Here is a 17542-nt window from a genome sequence, read left to right as displayed (position 1 = left end):
TGCTTGAATGTCTAACTATTTGGATGGATGCTAATGAGTGAGTTAGAAGTGTGTGTGGGCTGCTGGGTGGTGCTGTTTCTGATTGCCTGTAGAACCAGGAGAGTTGTCCCTTATTGCCAAGGGCATTGAGAGAAGAGAGAGGGAAAGGAGACCCCGCTGACTGACGCTGCTTCTATAGAAACAAGCCAGAAGGTATAGTCTGCTTTCCTGGGTGCCCCATAGCAGTCTCCTGGGGGGATGAGGTTAGCAACCACATCCAGCCAAGCATTCATTCCTGGCTGGGCAACTTGAGCCCCTGCCTTTAGTAGGGGTGCTTAGCGAAGAGCCTCCTTGAGTCATTCCCGGCAAGAGAATTCAAGGTCAGGGCTCTCCATGGCAGGGAGAGGACAGCAACCCGGGTCGCCTGCAGCCTGGTCTGCATGGGCCTTGGGCGCTTGCGGCACCGGCTGTAAGATCTGCTGGTGGCTGGCTGGGCGCCAGAGCAGCGCTGCTGGTAGGCTGCAGGTCCTGTCCCCTCCGCCCGTCTTTCCACCCCCATCTCTCCCCCCTCCCCAGTCCCGCTTGCGCATCCTCTGCAAGAAGAGGCATGTTGCTCTCGGACGCGCTGTCCTGGAGCAGCGGCTGCACCTGAGGCGCTCTGGACCGCTGGGGGCCGCCGCCTGGCGCTGCGCCACGTGCTTTGATTCGTGCTGATGTCAAGTGGGTGTGGGCTCCTAGGGAAGGCCCAGGCGAGGACGGGGAGGGCGCGCGATGCGCCGCGGGCGAGCTGAGGCCCGAGCGCGCTCCGTCGCCCAGCGCTGCTGACCAGTGGCGGCCCCGGGCTCGCAGAGCTGGCGCATGGAGTGGAGGAGCTGCCCGACCCGGGACGCGTGCCCCTCCGCCCTTGGGGGCAGGCAGGGGCCCCCGCGGGGGGCCTGCAGGTATGTCCGCGTGCGGTAACTTTCGGGTGGCTGTGGGATCGGTGGGACGCAGGGTGCACGGGCTGCATTTGGGGGTGCCTTTGTGCCTGTGCGCTGGTGTGTCTTGAGCCGGTTTGTCCCCGGCGGACAGTCGGCTTGGGAGCCGCAACGCGCCACTGGAGTTTCAGCGAGTGTGTTCATTGAGCCGGCGCCCGGCTTTGGTTACTCGCCGGGAAGGGCGCCGAGGGAGCTGCCTTGTTGCTTTGAGAATTGGCTCTCCAAGTACAGCCGGCGTTCATGGTAACAGGATTATGGCCCGGCAGACTGCGCGGCTTCCCGAAAGCGGCTGTGGTTGGGGGCACCGCTCGGTCAGGGGTGGGGGTGTGGGCAGAGGCGACCTAGCCTTCGGGTCCACCCCGCGCGTCCGGGCGTCGGCCCCTCCTCTTCCCCTCCTTGCAGCCGGGGAGCCGGCTATGGGGGAGGTAAGGGGCCAGCTTCTCGCCGGTGACAGGTTTGGTTTCAGGCACACCTTCCCGGAGGAATGCGGAGGCTTTGTTCCCGGCGCCGGTCCTAGCCCCAGCCCCGAGCCCAGAAGCCCAGAAGCCGGCGGGCGTGGGGCCGGGGCTTCCGTGCCATTACTCATCTTTTATGGCCACTCCGGCGAGCTCTCGGGTAGGCAAGTTAATTATTCATGTCTCTAGGCTGGAGAGAGGGAATCTGGAAATGAGATTGGTGGGTTGCAGGTTTCTCTCTCTCTCTCTGTTGACAATCAATATTTAAGCCCATGGTATTGCAGCCTGTTTCCTCAGAAGGATGTTGGCTCCCCCCTCCTCCCCAAGACCCGCACTCTGGTCAAGGAAGGGGTCCCCTTCCCCCATCTGTGGGACTGCCCTGTCTCCCTCAGAGGGCAGAAAGGGAGTGGGCCTTTCGGTTTTCATCTACTTTTAACCAGTTTCTAGCTTTCCTCCTTTGCTTTTCGAAACCATCCTTCACGCTCCCTCCCCTGCCCCGGGGCAGTTTTTTGATAAAGTTTCCAGGTTGGGTGTGTGAGGCCTGGGTCCTCAGCCAGCTCCAGGCGGTCTGAGAAGTGCTGCCTCGTCCCAGCCCCGGTGCCTGGAAACCTCCGCACCTGCGCAACAAGTGGCCTCGCGTGTGTTTTCAAGGCACCGGTTTGTGAGACTGTGGGCAAAGGCAGAAGAATCTGCCCGGTGGTCCCCGGGCCTGTCTCTCCCAGGGCCGCCGTCTGAGCAGAGAGGAAGGAGGAGGTCAAGGCTGAGCGCAGCTCCTGCTCAGATGGTTTCAGTTTCCCTCCCCCCTGGCTGGGAGGAGGTGGATTCTAAGACTCCAAGTGTCACAGGTGCGCTCTTTGTGTGCTGGCCTATTTCCGGGCAGACTCCTGTTGAAAGGGAATGGAAGGACCCCGCTTAAATGGAGGGCTGTGGGTGGGGCTTGGATTTGGGGGGGATTGTGAGTTGGATGAAGGCTGGTTGAAGGTAGGCTTGAGATTTTGCCCCAGCTTGGGCCAGAGGACAATTGTAAAACTCAGTCTCCCCAGCGGTGTCATGTCTTAGAGACTGAGGAAACTGTTTGTTTGTTTGTTTGTTTGTTTGTTTTTGTCAGCTTAGGATAGAGTACTTAGCCTTGTAAACTAAAGGGTTGATGGGTTTGTATAGTAAGTGTTATGAGAAGATGAGCACATCTTGAAAGTTGACACTCCTGGTAGGAGTTTGGAGAGGGGGGAAGGACTATAGAAGGGAGTGGGTTTATGGGGGACCAAGGAGTGCCGGAGGGAGATTTAAGCTCTCTGTGTGCTGTGCATTGTATCAGAGAGGTTCTCCCAGACAGGCTGCTGTCGTACCCCACGTCTGTCTCCTTCCTCAGTGACCTGACTTGCTGGAGTCACCTTCCTCATCTAGGAGGCTGGGCTGTTCTGGTGGCTCCTAGGGACACATAGTTCCCATCTGACCCCACCCAGCCTTCAGGGAGGAAATGAGGGAAGGAGAGCTTGACTTCAGAGAGGCTGCTGATCCCAGTACCTGGATTAGTGGGACATCCGTGCCCTCCTGTCCTTCCACCTGGGTTTGTGGTCTCTGCACTTAGTGGGACCCTCCCCTAACACACATGCTTTTGCAGTGCCTCCTTCTCCATCAGTGCCCCATCCTGTGGGTGATCTGCTGGCAGCCCTGGTGATCTGAGCTGAGGGTTTGGAGATGGCCCTGATTAGGAACAAGTATTTTCAGTTATGGGAAATCTGCCCAGGGCTGCAATGTATTTAACATTTGCTTACCTTGCAGCCGGATGGTGATGACTGACTGAATATTCTTTGACAATGGCCTGACCACTGCCTGGGGAACCTACTCAAGGTGATTCTGTAAAGAGCAGGTGGGGAGTAGGGTGCCGGGGCACTGTGAGGTGAGCAGGAGGACATGCAGTGTTTTGGGGAAAGCTAGACAGTTATCAGAAAGGCTGTGGGGCTGTGGGCTAAGGAGGGGATCAGGGTCACTATGGGTTGTAGGGTCAGAGAACTGAGCAGGGTTGGTTTAGAGATTTTTCCGTGTGTCCTGTTCCTGATGTCTGTGCTGGACAGAGCCGGCTGTGGCGGCTGTGGTTAGTCCAGCGTCCGCCGAGGCCTCTGTGCTGGGGCCTGACTGCCCTCCCACCAGGGAAGGGGCGGCCTCTTTCTGTGTGCCAGCTGCGGGGCTTGTCTTCTCCCCGCTCTGCAAGGAGGCCCGGGTGGTGGGGTGGCTGTTTCTGTGCTCCTCAGCAGCAGCTGTGGGCAGCAGGACAAAGGACCCAGGTGCGCCCTAACCGGTTTGGCTCAGTGTGTACAGCATCGGCCTGCGGACTCAAGGGTCCCAGGTTCGATTCCGGTCAAGGGCATGTACCTTGGTTGCGGGCATGTGCCTTGGTTGCGGGCACATCCCCAGTAGGGAGTGTGCAGGAGGCAGTTGATTGATGTTTCTCTCTCATCGATGTTTCTAACTCTCTCTCCCTCTCCCTTCCTCTCTGTAAAAAATCAATAAAATATATTTTTTTAAAAAGGACCCAGGTAAAGAGAGGTGCTCTCAAGGTTTGCCCTGAATCACTATCAAGAGAAACAGAATAAAGACCCTGGTGGCCTTTGAAGACTTGATTTGCAAAAGCACAAAATTTCTCCCTCGGGTTTATCCTGTCTCTGTATTCCAGGCCTGTGTCCTGTGGGTGCAGGGAATGAAAAGGAGAGGTCGAGGCCAATGGCGAGTGGCACTTTCTCTGCAGATTGGGGTTCAAATTCAGTCTCTGCTGTTACTAACGTTGTGTCCCTGCGCCTCTCCGAGTCTGTTTCTCTGCCTGTTAAATAGGGATAAGGGTGCCTTTCTTCACCGGATCCCTCCCTCCTCTAATTGAGGATTATATGAGGTGTTTGTAAAGGGTTTAACACAGTGCCTGTTAATTGGCAGCTATAATTTTTTATTCCTTAAAGGTAACTGTTAGGTCGAAAGGGGGTCCAGGAGCTGATGCATGCCTCCGCCAGGCGGATGGTGACGTAGATACTGGGCCCTTCCTAGAATCCGTAATAGGCCAGTGCACCAGGGAAATGGTGACGCAGATACCCGTCCTGCCCTGGAATTCCTAACAGGTCAGCTACCAGACAGATGACCACACCTGGAAACCGTGACGACACCCGCGGTGGGAACTCCCACAGCTCATGCTCCCCCGCCCCGCCCTCACTGAACAGCTGTATAAAAAAAAGTGCCCCCCTCCTTGTTGGTGTGGATTCACGTGCCCTGTCTTTGGGGTTCGTGGGTCGCCCGGGGACGCAGAATAAAACGTCTCCTTCCTTCCTTTTCTGATCAACTCTCTTTATTTCTTACGCTGCCTCCTGAGCCACCTAACCTAATAGTAACTATCAGATCCTTGCAGCAGCAGCTGTGAGTTGCTTTATTATGTAAAAAATAAGAATGTCACAAATGCCATTTTTGCCCACCTCAGAGGCTGTACCGGGCTCCTAGGGTCAGGTGTGAGAACTGTCCTGGCAGAGTTTCTTCCGACCTTCACGTCAAACCTCTTTTGCAGCCTCAGATGTTCAGAGCGGCCCTGGAGATCCGTGCATCCCCGACCGCAGGCACACAGCACAGTTGGCCTGGAAATGGGGCATGCTCAGACTCCTGCTGAAGCAGCCGTCCCTGGTCCAGCCGGAGTACGGGATGCTGGTCCTAAGAGCCACCTCATCCCTAGCACTTAGTAGCTGCACGACTCTGGACAAGTCCTTTTATCTCTTTAAACCTGTGTCTTGTGAGAATAGCAAAACCTCACACAGTTCTTAAGATCAAGTGGTATAATATATGCAAAATTGTAAAGCAGCATGCAAATAATTATTGATAGCTCACTGTGTGCCAGGCTCTGTTCTGGGTGCTTTTGTGTATTAGCTCATTCTCACACAATGTAGGATGCAGGCAGTTCTTGCCCACATTTTATTGATGAAGAAGTTGCACTGTTAGGAATCGGAATTCTTATTGTTGGGTAGCTGACCTCCTGTGGATATCATACATCTGAAGAAAAACCTGCCTCCCAGAGTAGGAATAAATCGAAGTTTCTGCAAATAAGTTTGCACACTGCATTTCTTCCATTGACCTAACACCCCAGGCTAGTTCTGAATATAAGTTTGTAAAATGAGTAAAAGAGGTTCTTATTGGTCGGTTTATTCTTTTGGTGTCTTCCCTCTTTCTCTCTGGCCCTTCAATTGGGGCTTAAGAGACACGGCACCTTCCTGGCTGGAACTTTTAAGTGTCATTTGTGTAGGACTGCACCCCTCATACGCTCTCTCACCTAATGGTGCCTTTTAAGGAAGATGGCTAGTTTGACCTTAGACAGGGAATGTGTGGTTGAGAGCCGACCATGAGGATTGGCGTTTTCAAGGACCCATCTTTCTTTTTGATGGTTCTGTTAGCTGTTTTGCCTCCTTCCCTCTGCTCCCAACAGTCTGCCAGTGAGCACTCAGGTCTGAAGTTTTACATGTGTTAGGAGAAAAAAATGAAAGGAAGAAAGAAGCAAACACCCTGTGAATAAAGGGCTCCACCAACACGGGTGGGGTCATTCACGGAGGGTTACCAGCCCAGCCTCAAATGCATTCTCATTACTTGTGCAGCAGGTTTATAGGATAAGAAAAAGGCTGCAGCTTGTGGGTTATTCGTTCTTTTTATGACAACAATAATCTTTATGAAGGTGTGGAACAAAGGAATAAAGGTAGGGTTTTTCACAGCACCGACTGGGCACCCTGGCTCCCACGGCAGCCTGGTGATGCCCTCAGAATGAGTATTGGTCCTGTCATTTTACTGGAAAGAGGAGTGACTTGCCGAAGGCCAGGTAGCCACATATTAATGGTGGAGTCTGAACCCCAGATCTCTGACTTTCTGACTCTGAGACAAGCAGTCTAATTTATCCTTGTAATAATTTAAATAATTTTTCCTAGCATGTACACATTGTGGAAAATTTAGAATATTACTGAGGAAGATAGAAAGAGGGAATCATGGCCCAAGTACCACAGACAAACACTGTATTTTGGTGGATTTCTGAGGACTGTTTTTAGGAAGGAAGAGGGAGCATTTGTTTTTGTCAGGGAAGATTTGTGTGTTCTTTATACATCTCTGGGTATATCCGGTTTCCTGTCTTGGAGCAGTCACTCTTTTTAAAAAAATACATTTTTTTAATTGATTTCAGAGAGAGGAGTGGAGAGGGAGAGCGATAACAACATCAATGATGAGAGAGAATCATTGATCAGCTAGCTGCCTCCTGCATGTGGGGATTGAGCTCACAACCCGGGCATGTGTCCTGACCGGGAATCGAACCGTGACCTCCTGGTTCATAGGTTGACACTCAACCACTGAGGCACGCTGACCGGGCAGAGCAGTCCCTCTTTGCTTTAGTCGAGGCAGGATTGTAAAGCAAATAGCTATCTTGCCCAGCGCTGTTCCAGGTGCTTTAGACAAATTACTCACGCTTAATCCCCAAACAACCTTGTGAAATGAAGACATTAAATGGCTGCCTCAGGTGATAAAGTTAACAGCCACCCAAGCTAAGATGAAAATCCAGGTTGTTCCATTACAAAACCAAGTGCTCTCTCTTAGGAAAAACTGCTGATATAATTGATCCCAGGAGAGAGAAGCACAAAGTCAGTCTTTCTTTTTTTTAAAAAAAAATATATATTTTATTGGTTTTTTACAGAGAGGAAGGGAGAGGGATAGAGAGTTAGAAACATCGATGAGAGAGAAACATTGACCAGCTGCCTCCTGCACACCCCCTACCGGGGATGTGCCTGCAACCAAGGTACATGCCCTTGGACGGAATCGAACCTGGGACCATTCAGTCCGCAGGCCGACGCTCTATCCACTGAGCCAAACCGGTTAGGGCAAGTCAGTCTTTCAAGATGAGGAAAGGCATGTAGCATCCACCTCTCTGCCGTTCTCTTTTTGCTCTACCTGTTGCTGTTGTTTTTTTAATTGAATGTATTGGGGTGACTTGGTTCACAAAACAATACAGGTTTCAAGTGTATAACTCAACAAAACGTCACCTGCACATTGCATTGCGCACACCCATCACTCCAAGCAAATTCTCTTCGTTCCTCTTCCTGGTTTTAAGATGAATGATGCTAATTATTTGTATTGGTATTCGTTACCTTTTGACAAAGTTCCTTGCTCGGATTCATTTGCTTATTTGGACCACTTGATAATCTCAGAATCTCGGAACTGGGAGGAAATGGAAAGTTCGTCTAGAGCAGCGGCCGCCAACCGGTGGTCCGTGAGGTCCGAAAGGTTGGCGACCGCTGGTCTAGACCGTCCTCTTTATTTTCTTATTTGGGGGAAACTGAGTCTCAGAGGAGGGAAGTGACCTGGGCATTCATGACTTTAGTTGAGCTGGGACCAGAACTCAGGTTCTACAATGTATCATTTTTTCATGTGTGTTTGGAGAGAAATACAGCTGGAACATCGCACTCATCATTTGGCAGCAGTTATTGCTTAGGATGTGGCTAAAGTCTGCACGGTCTATTTAAAGGAAAAAGTGGAAGTACAGGTTGGACAGGGACACGGCAGAAACCATGGAGGCGGTGTGTGGGCGGCGGTGTGTGGGCGACGTGGGGATAACATTAGGGAAACGGTGCATATAAACCAATTTGCACTCTCTGAGAGGATTTACTTGTCCTGCCAGCTTTTTTCTTTCAGGGACACGAAGAAGGGGGCCATCCCCTATGGAGACATTCTACCTGCTAGACATTTTACCTGTGGGTCGGTATTAATGAGCTCATAGTGTGTTTATTGAGAAATCTCAGAGGGGTGGGTCACACAGGATAGATTGGAGAGTCAGAGTTCAGATCCCAGCGTGGACTCTTTCCATCGCTCCTCCTAGCCACCTGCCACATTTCACAAGGGAGGCGAGCCTTGGACCCAGTCTGCCTTGTCTTAGCTTCTGATACCTTCTTGTTCAGGTGCCAGGTTCAAGTGGAAATGAATGTGGTTAGGTTGCTAGGTTGCCTCTATAGCCTGTTAATTTAAAGCTTCATTTTGACAGAATTTCAAAGAATGTGCTGTATTTATAATATGTGCTACTTACCAAATCTGACTCATGCTGGTAAGGGATAGAACCCTTATCTTGCTGCTTTTTGGCTTCTGTTCACATAGTGATTATGCCATGTGGATTGTGAGCTCCACGAAGACATACTCTGTGCTTGTCAAGTCTTCTAAAGGGCACTTGCTGGATGATTTTCAGGATTGACCCATCTATGTTCAGAGAATCAACTAGTAGGTGTTTATCTAGATTGGGAGCATGAAGCTATATGTAGGTGTGCGCTGTTCCAAGTTAGCTGAAAAACCCAGTTGCAGGTTATGGAGAGAGCGCCCCCTTTGGGAGATTCTGGCTAGAACAGGTGGTCTAGGCCAGTGATGGCGAACCTATGACATGCGTGTCAGAGGTGACACGCGAACTCATTTTTTTGGTTGATTTTTCTTTGTTAAATGGCATTTAAATATATAAAATAAATGTCAAAAATATAAGTCTTTGTTTTACTATGGTTGCAAATATCAAAAAAATTTCTATATGTGACACAGCACCAGAGTTAAGTTAGGGTTTTTCAAAATGCTGACACGCCGAGCTCAAAAGGTTCGCCATCACTGGTCTAGGCTTTGGGGCCCTCCTAAGCCATCTGAAGAGGTTGTGCTTCTCGGTGGTTTAGGACCTCATGGAGCATGGTCTCCTTCATGAGGTAGACAGCCACTGCCCGTCTGCTATGCATGAGGTGCTGTGGTAGTGGGGTAGACTGAGTGATGGTCCCTTCCCCAAAAGATGTCCATGATCTCATCCCCAGAATATGTTACCTTATGTGGTAAAAGGGACTTTGTAGTGAAGGATCTTGGGATGGAGAGATGGTTATGGGTTATCTGGGTGAGCCGGTATAATCAGAAAGATCCTTATCGGAGGATCAGAGGGAAGAGAAGGAAACATGATGGTAGTAGCAGAGGTTGGAGTGATGTGGCGCCATGAGCCAAGGAATGCATGTGGGCAGCCTCCAGAAGTTGAAAAAGGCAAGGAATGGATTCTTCCCTGGAGCCTCCAGAAGGAATGCAGCCCTGCTGACTTTGATTTTATCTCAGCAAAACTGATCTTGGACTTCTAACCTCCAGAACTGTCACATGACAAATGTATATTATTTTAAGCCACTACATTTGTGGTAATTTGTTACAATAGCAGTAGGAAGCCTTCAGGTGGGTAGTAGGGATCAAACAGTGAATATGGCACAGCCCTGTGTTCAGTGGCTCTCGGACTGGTGGGGCAGAGAGGAAAGTATAGAGCCAATTTTGGGAATAGTGGTGAGCACGCTGATAGAGCTGTAAGTCCGGGAATCTGTGGGGCCTAATCCAGCCTGGGAGGTAAGGGAAGATTTCCTAGCCGAGCTGACTGCAGAGGTGCCACTGAAAGAGAGGAGTTAAGGGATGAAGTGGGGCAGAGAGAAGAGCACGTTCAAAGTCAAGTCCGTAAGACTTGAAAACTAGGTGGAGGCTAGTGACCAGGCCTTGCAAGGCAGAGCTGGTTCCAACTAAGTTGGTGATGGCCCTTATGGCCCTGTTTTCAGGCTAAAACCTTTTGGGCCTTGCATAGTGGGGAGATAAGATGGACGAGTCTTGCTGCTATGCATTCGGGGATGTGTGATAACAGAGCCAACAACATCCCAGGCACCTGCTAACGTTTTTACACATATGATCCCACTTAATCCTCACCACAGCTGTGCCAGCTGGGGATTGTTACTTGCTTCATGTTGTGATCGAGGAAAATGAGACTTAAGTGAAGTAATGGGCCCAAAGCCACACAGCTGGTACGTAGTGGGGATGAGATCTGAGTCCAGACCTTCAGACTTCAGAGCCCAAGTTCTTAGTATTCATCTCTGTGGTGGAAAGATCACTGGGCGGGTAATCAGTGACCTGAGTTCTGGTCCTAGCTCTGCTGCTTGTTAGACCCGGAACAGGTCAACCCACTCTCCAACCTCAGTTTCCCTCTGTGAAAGGGGTTGAGAGGCCTGCTGCTTCAGAGATGTTGTGAGCATAGAGGAGATCCTAAAGCTGGTTTTGCTGTGAACTAGAGGACCCCAGAGTTTCAGACACCCCCAGAGAGGGCTTAGTCTCCATGCTTGGTCCTCCTTTAAAGGTCAGGGAGCAGTTGGGGAGTTGGGTGTCCACAGGGGACTCGTGTGTTTGCATCCATGGGTGGTGGTGGAGATAGCAAGTGGGCAAGACATAGTGAGTGGCCTGTCCTAGGTACCGAGAGGAGGGGTGTAAGTGTGGAAGGAAGAAGTGTGGTCTGAGTCGTGCTCCCTGCAAAAACGCTAATGCTAGAGGTGACTGAGGAGGGAAGCTTTCCTGACTTGGAGTCAGGGGAGCAGCATGTAGGCCCAGCCCTGCTACTTACTGTCTGTGATTTGAGGCAAGTTGATGTGAGTTCTGGAGCCTCAGTCTCTTCATGTATAAAATCGGGTTAATGACTCTTGCTTTGCAAAGTATGTGAAAGCATCTTGCCCAGTTCCTGGGATATAGGGGACATTCGGTAAATAGTGACCATCTTTAAATTCTGGTAGTTCAAGGTTTCTCAGGGTTAATCCACTAAACCCCAGTTCTTTGCAGGATTCCATCTCTTTCTTTGGCCTTTCAGACTTACTGAGGCACATTGTCCTTGGATGTGAAGGGAGGGTCTGGCTGCAGAATGAGAGCCTCATGCATCTTTGAGGGGGAAGAAGACCCTGTGCTTCCCAGCGGGAAATAGTGACGAGTGGTTTTCAGGTGGCTGCAGTGGGTTCGCTGAGCCATTTTGGAAGCAAGAATATGTTTGTCTTGCCAAGTACAAGATTGAGTGTCACCGTTTTGCTTTCTGGGAATAATGGCCGTGCAGATAAAGTAGATTTATGGCGCTGAGGTACGTCAGAGAACAGACTGCTTTTTTTTTTTCTTTTAATGTCTACATTTTCTGGTTATTAAGGTAATATGCTTATCTTAGGATATTTGGAAAATCAATAAAAGAAAAACATTTACTTCCCCACCCAGAGATGATCACTGCTAATATTTTGGTATAGTTCTCTTCATTCTTTTTTGAAATGTGCATATACTGTTTTTAAAATACACAGTCTAATATGCTTTATTCACTTAACATGATGTCACGTGCATTTCCCAGATCATCACATATTCCTTAAAAACATATTCATTTGCTACATGGGCCAAACTATTCTTAATCCCCATTCATTAGTTGGGCATTTAGATTGCTTCCACTAAAATACACAAACACCTATTTCCACCTACAGTGCATACAAATATTTGACTTTTTCGTTTTTTACCACTTTCTGAGATTTCTAGAACTGAAATTCCTTGGTCAAAGGATAAGTCCATTTAAAAGTGCATATTAGTGGAATTATCAGACTGTTCCACTTGCCTTATATTAAAAAGCAAAAAAGTTATGACACAATTAGGGGCTGTGGCCACCTGGGTGAGGGCCCTGCTTCTGACCATTGTGTACAGAGGCTGCTCACTCACGTCCTGGCGGACAGCACAATCGGCCCCTTGTGGCTCTCCAGTGAAATTTAAGTAATGGGTCAGCCTTTCCAGTGCTTCCCTCTGTCAGGAAGTTCGTCTTTGAATCTAACCTAAATCTCATCTTCTGCATTTTAAATCCTCACCCGCTGCTGGTTCCCCGCAGTGGAGTGGAGTGGAGTGGAGCCGAGCTGCAGTCTGCAGGCGGCCCCCTCGCCTCTCCCCACTGCCTGGGCACACGGCTCCGCCACCAGCCTTATGTTACCTTGGAGGAAACTTGAGGGTCTCTGGCTGCTGCTTTCTCGACTGGGAGGGCGGCCCCTGCATCGAGTTGCTGCTGATAACGCCAGGTAGGGTTTCTGAACCCGAGAGTGCCCACGCCATGGAGGCCAGCATCCCCGCCTCTCCCGTGCCCTCTGCAGAACTCGTGAGGGCAATTAGCATTCAGAAGGGTGCTCTCCTATTGACACTGCGGGTCTGTCAGATTCATTCTCGGGAGGGGGGGGGGGGGAGGAATGTGGCTGGAGCAGGGATTAATTGTGTTTCAGTCCCAAGTGCAATCAATGGCCAAGTGGTAATGTGCGGCAAAGAAGGACGGCCAGGCAGGGAGGGGTGTAGGGGTGCATTCTGGTGAGGGGAGACCGGCTGTCAGTGTGGGAGGAGTCCCACCGTGGGATCAAGCAGCCGCTGCCCAAATATCCTTGGCCACCTTTCTCAGCCAGCATCCTGTGTCGGGAGCTGACAGCTTTATTACGGGGCAGCAGCATATTAATTTGGAAGGGAAATGAAGATAGCTGTAACTTTGTGGGCAGCAGGAGGCCCTACCTAGGCATTTTAGAGCTGACTGGCAATAGGCCAGCAGGGTGGAGCCTGTCTCACAGGAAACAGACTGGGAATTGAGTCCTGCGGCACCTGTGGGAGTATCTAACCATGGCTGGAGCCCAAAGCGTCTCTGGGGCCCAGCCCAGGCTGGCTGACCTCCTCCAGCTCCTGCTCTCCCTCCACACCTGCATCAGGGGTACGGCCTTGATGGGAGCCCCTGGATGCCCTGGCTGCGACTTCCTCAGAGGGTCTTGTTTTATTACTGTGGTTCCCTGCTTCAGTGCCTGATACAGTGCTACTGTTTGCTTGAAATGAAACAATACTTTATGAGGCAAAACCCAGCTAGTTCTCTGCTCTTTAGCCCCCTTTTAAATTTCACATGTCAGATTCGTTTTCTTCCTTTTGAGGAGGAAAAACTTCCCTTTATTGTTACCCCAAATGCATTTTGGGGCTGGATGTCACCAGGACTTTAGCTGTTAGTTGGAGCCCACATCCCCACTACAAGGCCTTAGCCGAGTGAATGCCAGCCCTGGCTGCATATTATAGTTCCTTGGGAAACTTTAAAAAAATGTTTGATGCCCGGGACCCTGTGCCAGAGCCTGATTTATTTGGTCGGGGTTGGGGCTCTGGCATCATCATGTTAAAAACATTCCACAGGTGATTCTAATGGTCAGCGATTTTTCCCTAATGAGGAGTAAGATGTGCCATGTTCTGTCAGCAGTTTCCTTTCCTGGGACGATGTGCGTAGAAGCCGGTGATGACCTTTGGGGAAGTTTGCTCCGCATCCTTTATGGAAGCAGAAAGGGTGAAGTGACAAATGAGAGGATCGTGTCAGGCTCGGTGGGAACCCCCTATGGATGTACCTAGTACTGTTACCAGGGCGTGCTCTTGCTGTGTCACTCTGCCTGGTGGTTAAGCAGGGGACCTATGAGGATGCGGATGAGGATGCCTTGGGGAAGGTGAAAGATAAAGAGGAACAAGTGGGATGTGAATTTGCTTATATTTGGTCATTAGCCAGGGCACGTATTCACTTTTTTCTCACACATTTGGAGCATGGGGCGCAGGATGGAGGAGAGGGGAACGGGGCTGTGAGTGAACGGCAGCAGGTGGCTCTCAGTTTGGGTGTAGAGGACAAACAGCTCAAAGTGGCAGGTGCCTGCAGTGAATGTCCAACCCTTCGTGGCTCTGGGTTACCCCTTGTGGGCTGGGGGTCCCTAAGACCCCACTTCTGCTCATTTTCCCTTGAATGTTGTAGACACCTCTTCCCAGAGGAGTTATTAGGGGACTGAATTATTGCTACAAGTGAAAGAGTCCCTTCACTGAGTGCGTTGGGGTTTGCCTGTGGGTTCCTTTAAGTGATTTGTGAATAGTTATGCTCCCTGTTGGCTAATGCATTTGCCTTGATGTCCGAAGTCCTACCACCTTTCCCCACCTTCTGTGGGGTGTTCATCGTTGGGATTTAGTTCCATGAGCCTCCTCTCAGGTGGAGGGGTTGCTGTTTTGGTTTCAGCTATTCCTTGGCTTCTGTCTCACAGTTGGGCCACCTCCCTGGTTCTCTTGGCCTTGGAGAATCGGCGCTCCCTTGAGAGACAGCCCCCAATAATTTAACCCCTGGGCTGCTGATGGCACCAGTTCTCAAACTCACAAATTCTGTGTAGAAAAAGCTACACACATTTTTATTCTTTTGTTTGGTAAAGTGTTCTAATGCTATTCAAACTGGAATTTGCCAACCATCTGTAACAGATTCCCCTGGGGTGCTTGTTAAAAACTCATCTCTGAGAATAGAACCTAGGAATGTGCATTTTAGCCAGAATCCCAGGCCGCTGTCAGGTACAGGAAAGTTTGAGAATCAGCACTTTGTAAAAGCTTGTTTTACAGGGGAAATATGACAGAGAGTGGTTAAGTGACCTGCCCAGGATCACACAGTGAATTTTAGGGTGGGAGCCGAATCTGAAAGAACCCAAACCACATCCAGATGTTAATACACCTTATATTTGTAGCGAGCTTTGTTTTTTGAAAGCATAGCCCATCTTTCTGCTCCTCTAGTTTGCTAAGATGGAGAGTGTCATCTGTCATCTGTTTTTTATTTTTAACGGATTAGTCTTTGTTGGGGTGGAGACTGTCCTGTGCATTGGAGGGTTTTTAGCAGAATCTCTTGCTTCTATCCCCCCCCCCGCCCCCCGATGCCAGTAGCATTCCCCAGTTGGGACAATAAAAAATGTCTTCATGGCCCTAGCTCAGTGGTTGGCAAACTGTGGCTCGCGAGCCACATGCGGCTCTTTGGCCCCTTGAGTGTGGCTCTTCCACAAAATACCTACTTCTGCGCATGGGCCACGAAGTTTCAATCGCACTGTACACGTGCGCCCGCACGTGGTATTTTGTGGAAGAGCCACACTCAAGGGGCCAAGGAGCCGCATGTGGCTCGCGAGCCGCAGTTTGCCGACCACTGCCCTAGCTGGTTTGGCTCAGTGGATAGAGCGTCAACCTGCGGACTGAAGGGTCCCAGGTTCGATTCCAGTCAAGGGCATGTACCTTGGTTGCAGGCACATCCCCAGTAGGGGGTGTACAGGAGGCAGCTGATCGATGTTTCTCTCTCATCGATGTTTCTAACTATCTCTCTCCCTTCCTCTCTGTAAAAAATCAATAAAATATATTTTTTAAAAAATGTCTTCATATATTGCCAGATGTCCCCTGGGCGCCAAAGTCACCCTGGTTGAGAACCACTGCCTCAGCAGCAGAAGCTGTTGTCAGGGATGTTTCCCTAATGGCATCCTATGGCATTTGTTTTCATGTTTGGGGACTTCACTTTTACATTTTGCATAGCTGGCTTCTTCCCAACTTGGCTACTGTGCTCGGTTACACACATCAATAAAGTCACGCTGAATACAAGCTCTCTCCTCCGCTGTTTTCCCCTGCAGAGGAAAGGCGTAAATAAGCTTGGAAAGGCTGCGTTTGGACTCCAGTCGTCATTTGCCTGCCAGCCCTGCACTTCTTAGCTGTGGGGTCTTGGGCAGGTCTCTCAGCCATCGTTAGCCCCTTTCCTCATCTGATTATGAGAGAAAGAGATGTTTGTTGTGAATGAGAATTAAGTGACACCTTGAATGTGGAAGTGTTTATAAGACATTACTCATCTATTAAGTGGTGATGTTAAGATTCAGGTCTAATTACCGCTCTTGAGGTTTCTCCCAAATTCAAAAGTGCAGAACTCAGCACAGCAATTCTAGACTTGCATTTGGCCAAGTATATTACCCTTGTCATCTTTCTGCCCATAAAGTTAATCTTCCCCTCTCTCCCTGTAAAGTTAATCTCTTTCTTCTGGGTGGCCATCGGCGATACCTCCTTTGGGTCGTTGTCTCTGCAAGATTGGTCATTAGTTATTACCTGTGACTGGGGATAGCCAGTTTCTTTTTATGGTGAGATTTCTGAAGGACTGTCAGATATTTTATGAAAATCAAAACCAGTGCCACCTTCCCTGGCCTCCTTGCCAGCACTCAGAGAGATGCATGGTAATTGACACGTGAGGCCTGAATGTGGGCGCTGAAGCCAGTATTTATCTGCAAGGAGATGCGTGCAGATGAACTTGGAGATTAAAGGTCTCTGAGCTTCTGGCACAGCAAAGCTCAGCTAGTCCAGCACTGTATTTTGCAGACAAGGAAACTGAGCCCAGAGAGGGAACATGTCTGAGGTGTCACAGTGACAGGGTGAGGTTACTGTCCAAGCTTTCCAGGTGTGGAAGCTCTCTGCGATGTTCACACCTGTCCACACTGATGGTGCAGGGGGGTGGTGTGGGGAGCAGACCCGTGCTCCTATCCAGGGTGCTGTGGCTGCCTCCTGGTTTACCTCAGATGTTGCCTTGCGGGTCTTGTGAAGTCATCTCTTTCTGCTCAATAATTTATGGATGAAAACTCACCAGAATTCAAAGCACATCACATGCTATTCACTGATTTTTATAGCAGGACATTTTGAGGGGAAAAGGCACTGAGCATAAAAGGGGCTCCAGTTTCTGTATGAACATATTGAAGAGGAAGAGGACTGAGAAACTGAAGCTCCTTTCGTTTCGTCTGTAACCTCTAACACAGTCCCTTGGCTAAATATTTTCTCCCACTAATATAGCATCATCCCCACCAATATGAATCGCCAGTATTGTTAGTACTTGCTGCTGTTTGTTTACTGTGTGCCAATGCATGTGAAGTGTTTACCTCAATACACATCTCAGTTGATCCACTCAAAAACTCTACACAGAGGGTTCTGTAAGGTCTCTGTTTTGAAACATGAAGAAACAGGTTAAGTAAGTTCCTCAAGGTCATAGAGTAGGAGCGGGAGCTGAGATTCAAACCCCTCCAATGTATGAAGCTTACGTAGGTTTGTTCACTGTGAACCCCACCAGCCAGCTTCTCTTTTCCAGCCTAAGTCGGTGCTCCAAGGACCTGGTGTTGGTCAGGTGGCCAGTTTGAACTTCTAGGGCTGTCTCAACTGGGCAGCACCCGGCTTGCGAGGCCTCCACCTGCCCCTGGGCATATCCTCTCAGGCTGTGCTAAGAGCCTGAATGAGAAGAGCTGTCCCTGACTCAGGCATGTGGAGGTCTCCTGTCAAGGGACGCACGGCCTTGAGAGACTAAGGCCTGGATTTTGCGTGGGTCCCTTAACCTTCTGGAGCCTCATCTTCCTCGGCTGTAAAGTGGAGGAGATTCCTGCCTCACTGTTTCTTTTTCCCCTGCTAGTGTTAAGTGAAACGCTCCATATTGAAAGTGTTTGCAAACTCTGAGGTGAGGTGGGATTG

At 50.0% G+C, this 17542-nt stretch overlaps 1 protein-coding gene across 6 annotated transcripts in view; it reads left to right on the top strand.

The window, feature by feature from the left end:
• Window positions 1-17542, top strand: part of PLEKHA7 (pleckstrin homology domain containing A7) — a 210080-nt gene that overhangs the window by 79538 nt on the left and 113000 nt on the right. Inside the window, exon 1 of one of the 6 annotated variants that reach the window (XM_036325537.1) lies at window positions 762-920. The exons of 4 other annotated variants lie outside the window; for them this stretch is intronic. In XM_036325537.1, the coding sequence (XP_036181430.1) occupies window positions 838-920 (83 nt within the window). In that variant the 5' untranslated portion in view covers window positions 762-837. Of the gene's footprint in view, window positions 1-761; window positions 921-17542 lie in introns of those variants that run through there. One more of the 6 variants, XM_036325539.1, reaches the window with a different exon arrangement.

The sequence above is a fragment of the Myotis myotis genome, unplaced genomic scaffold (genome assembly GCF_014108235.1).
Source record: "Myotis myotis isolate mMyoMyo1 unplaced genomic scaffold, mMyoMyo1.p scaffold_m19_p_10, whole genome shotgun sequence".
Lineage (NCBI taxonomy): Eukaryota > Metazoa > Chordata > Mammalia > Chiroptera > Vespertilionidae > Myotis > Myotis myotis.
Note: the sequence above shows the minus strand (reverse complement) of the source record. Positions and strands in the feature narration are given on the sequence as shown.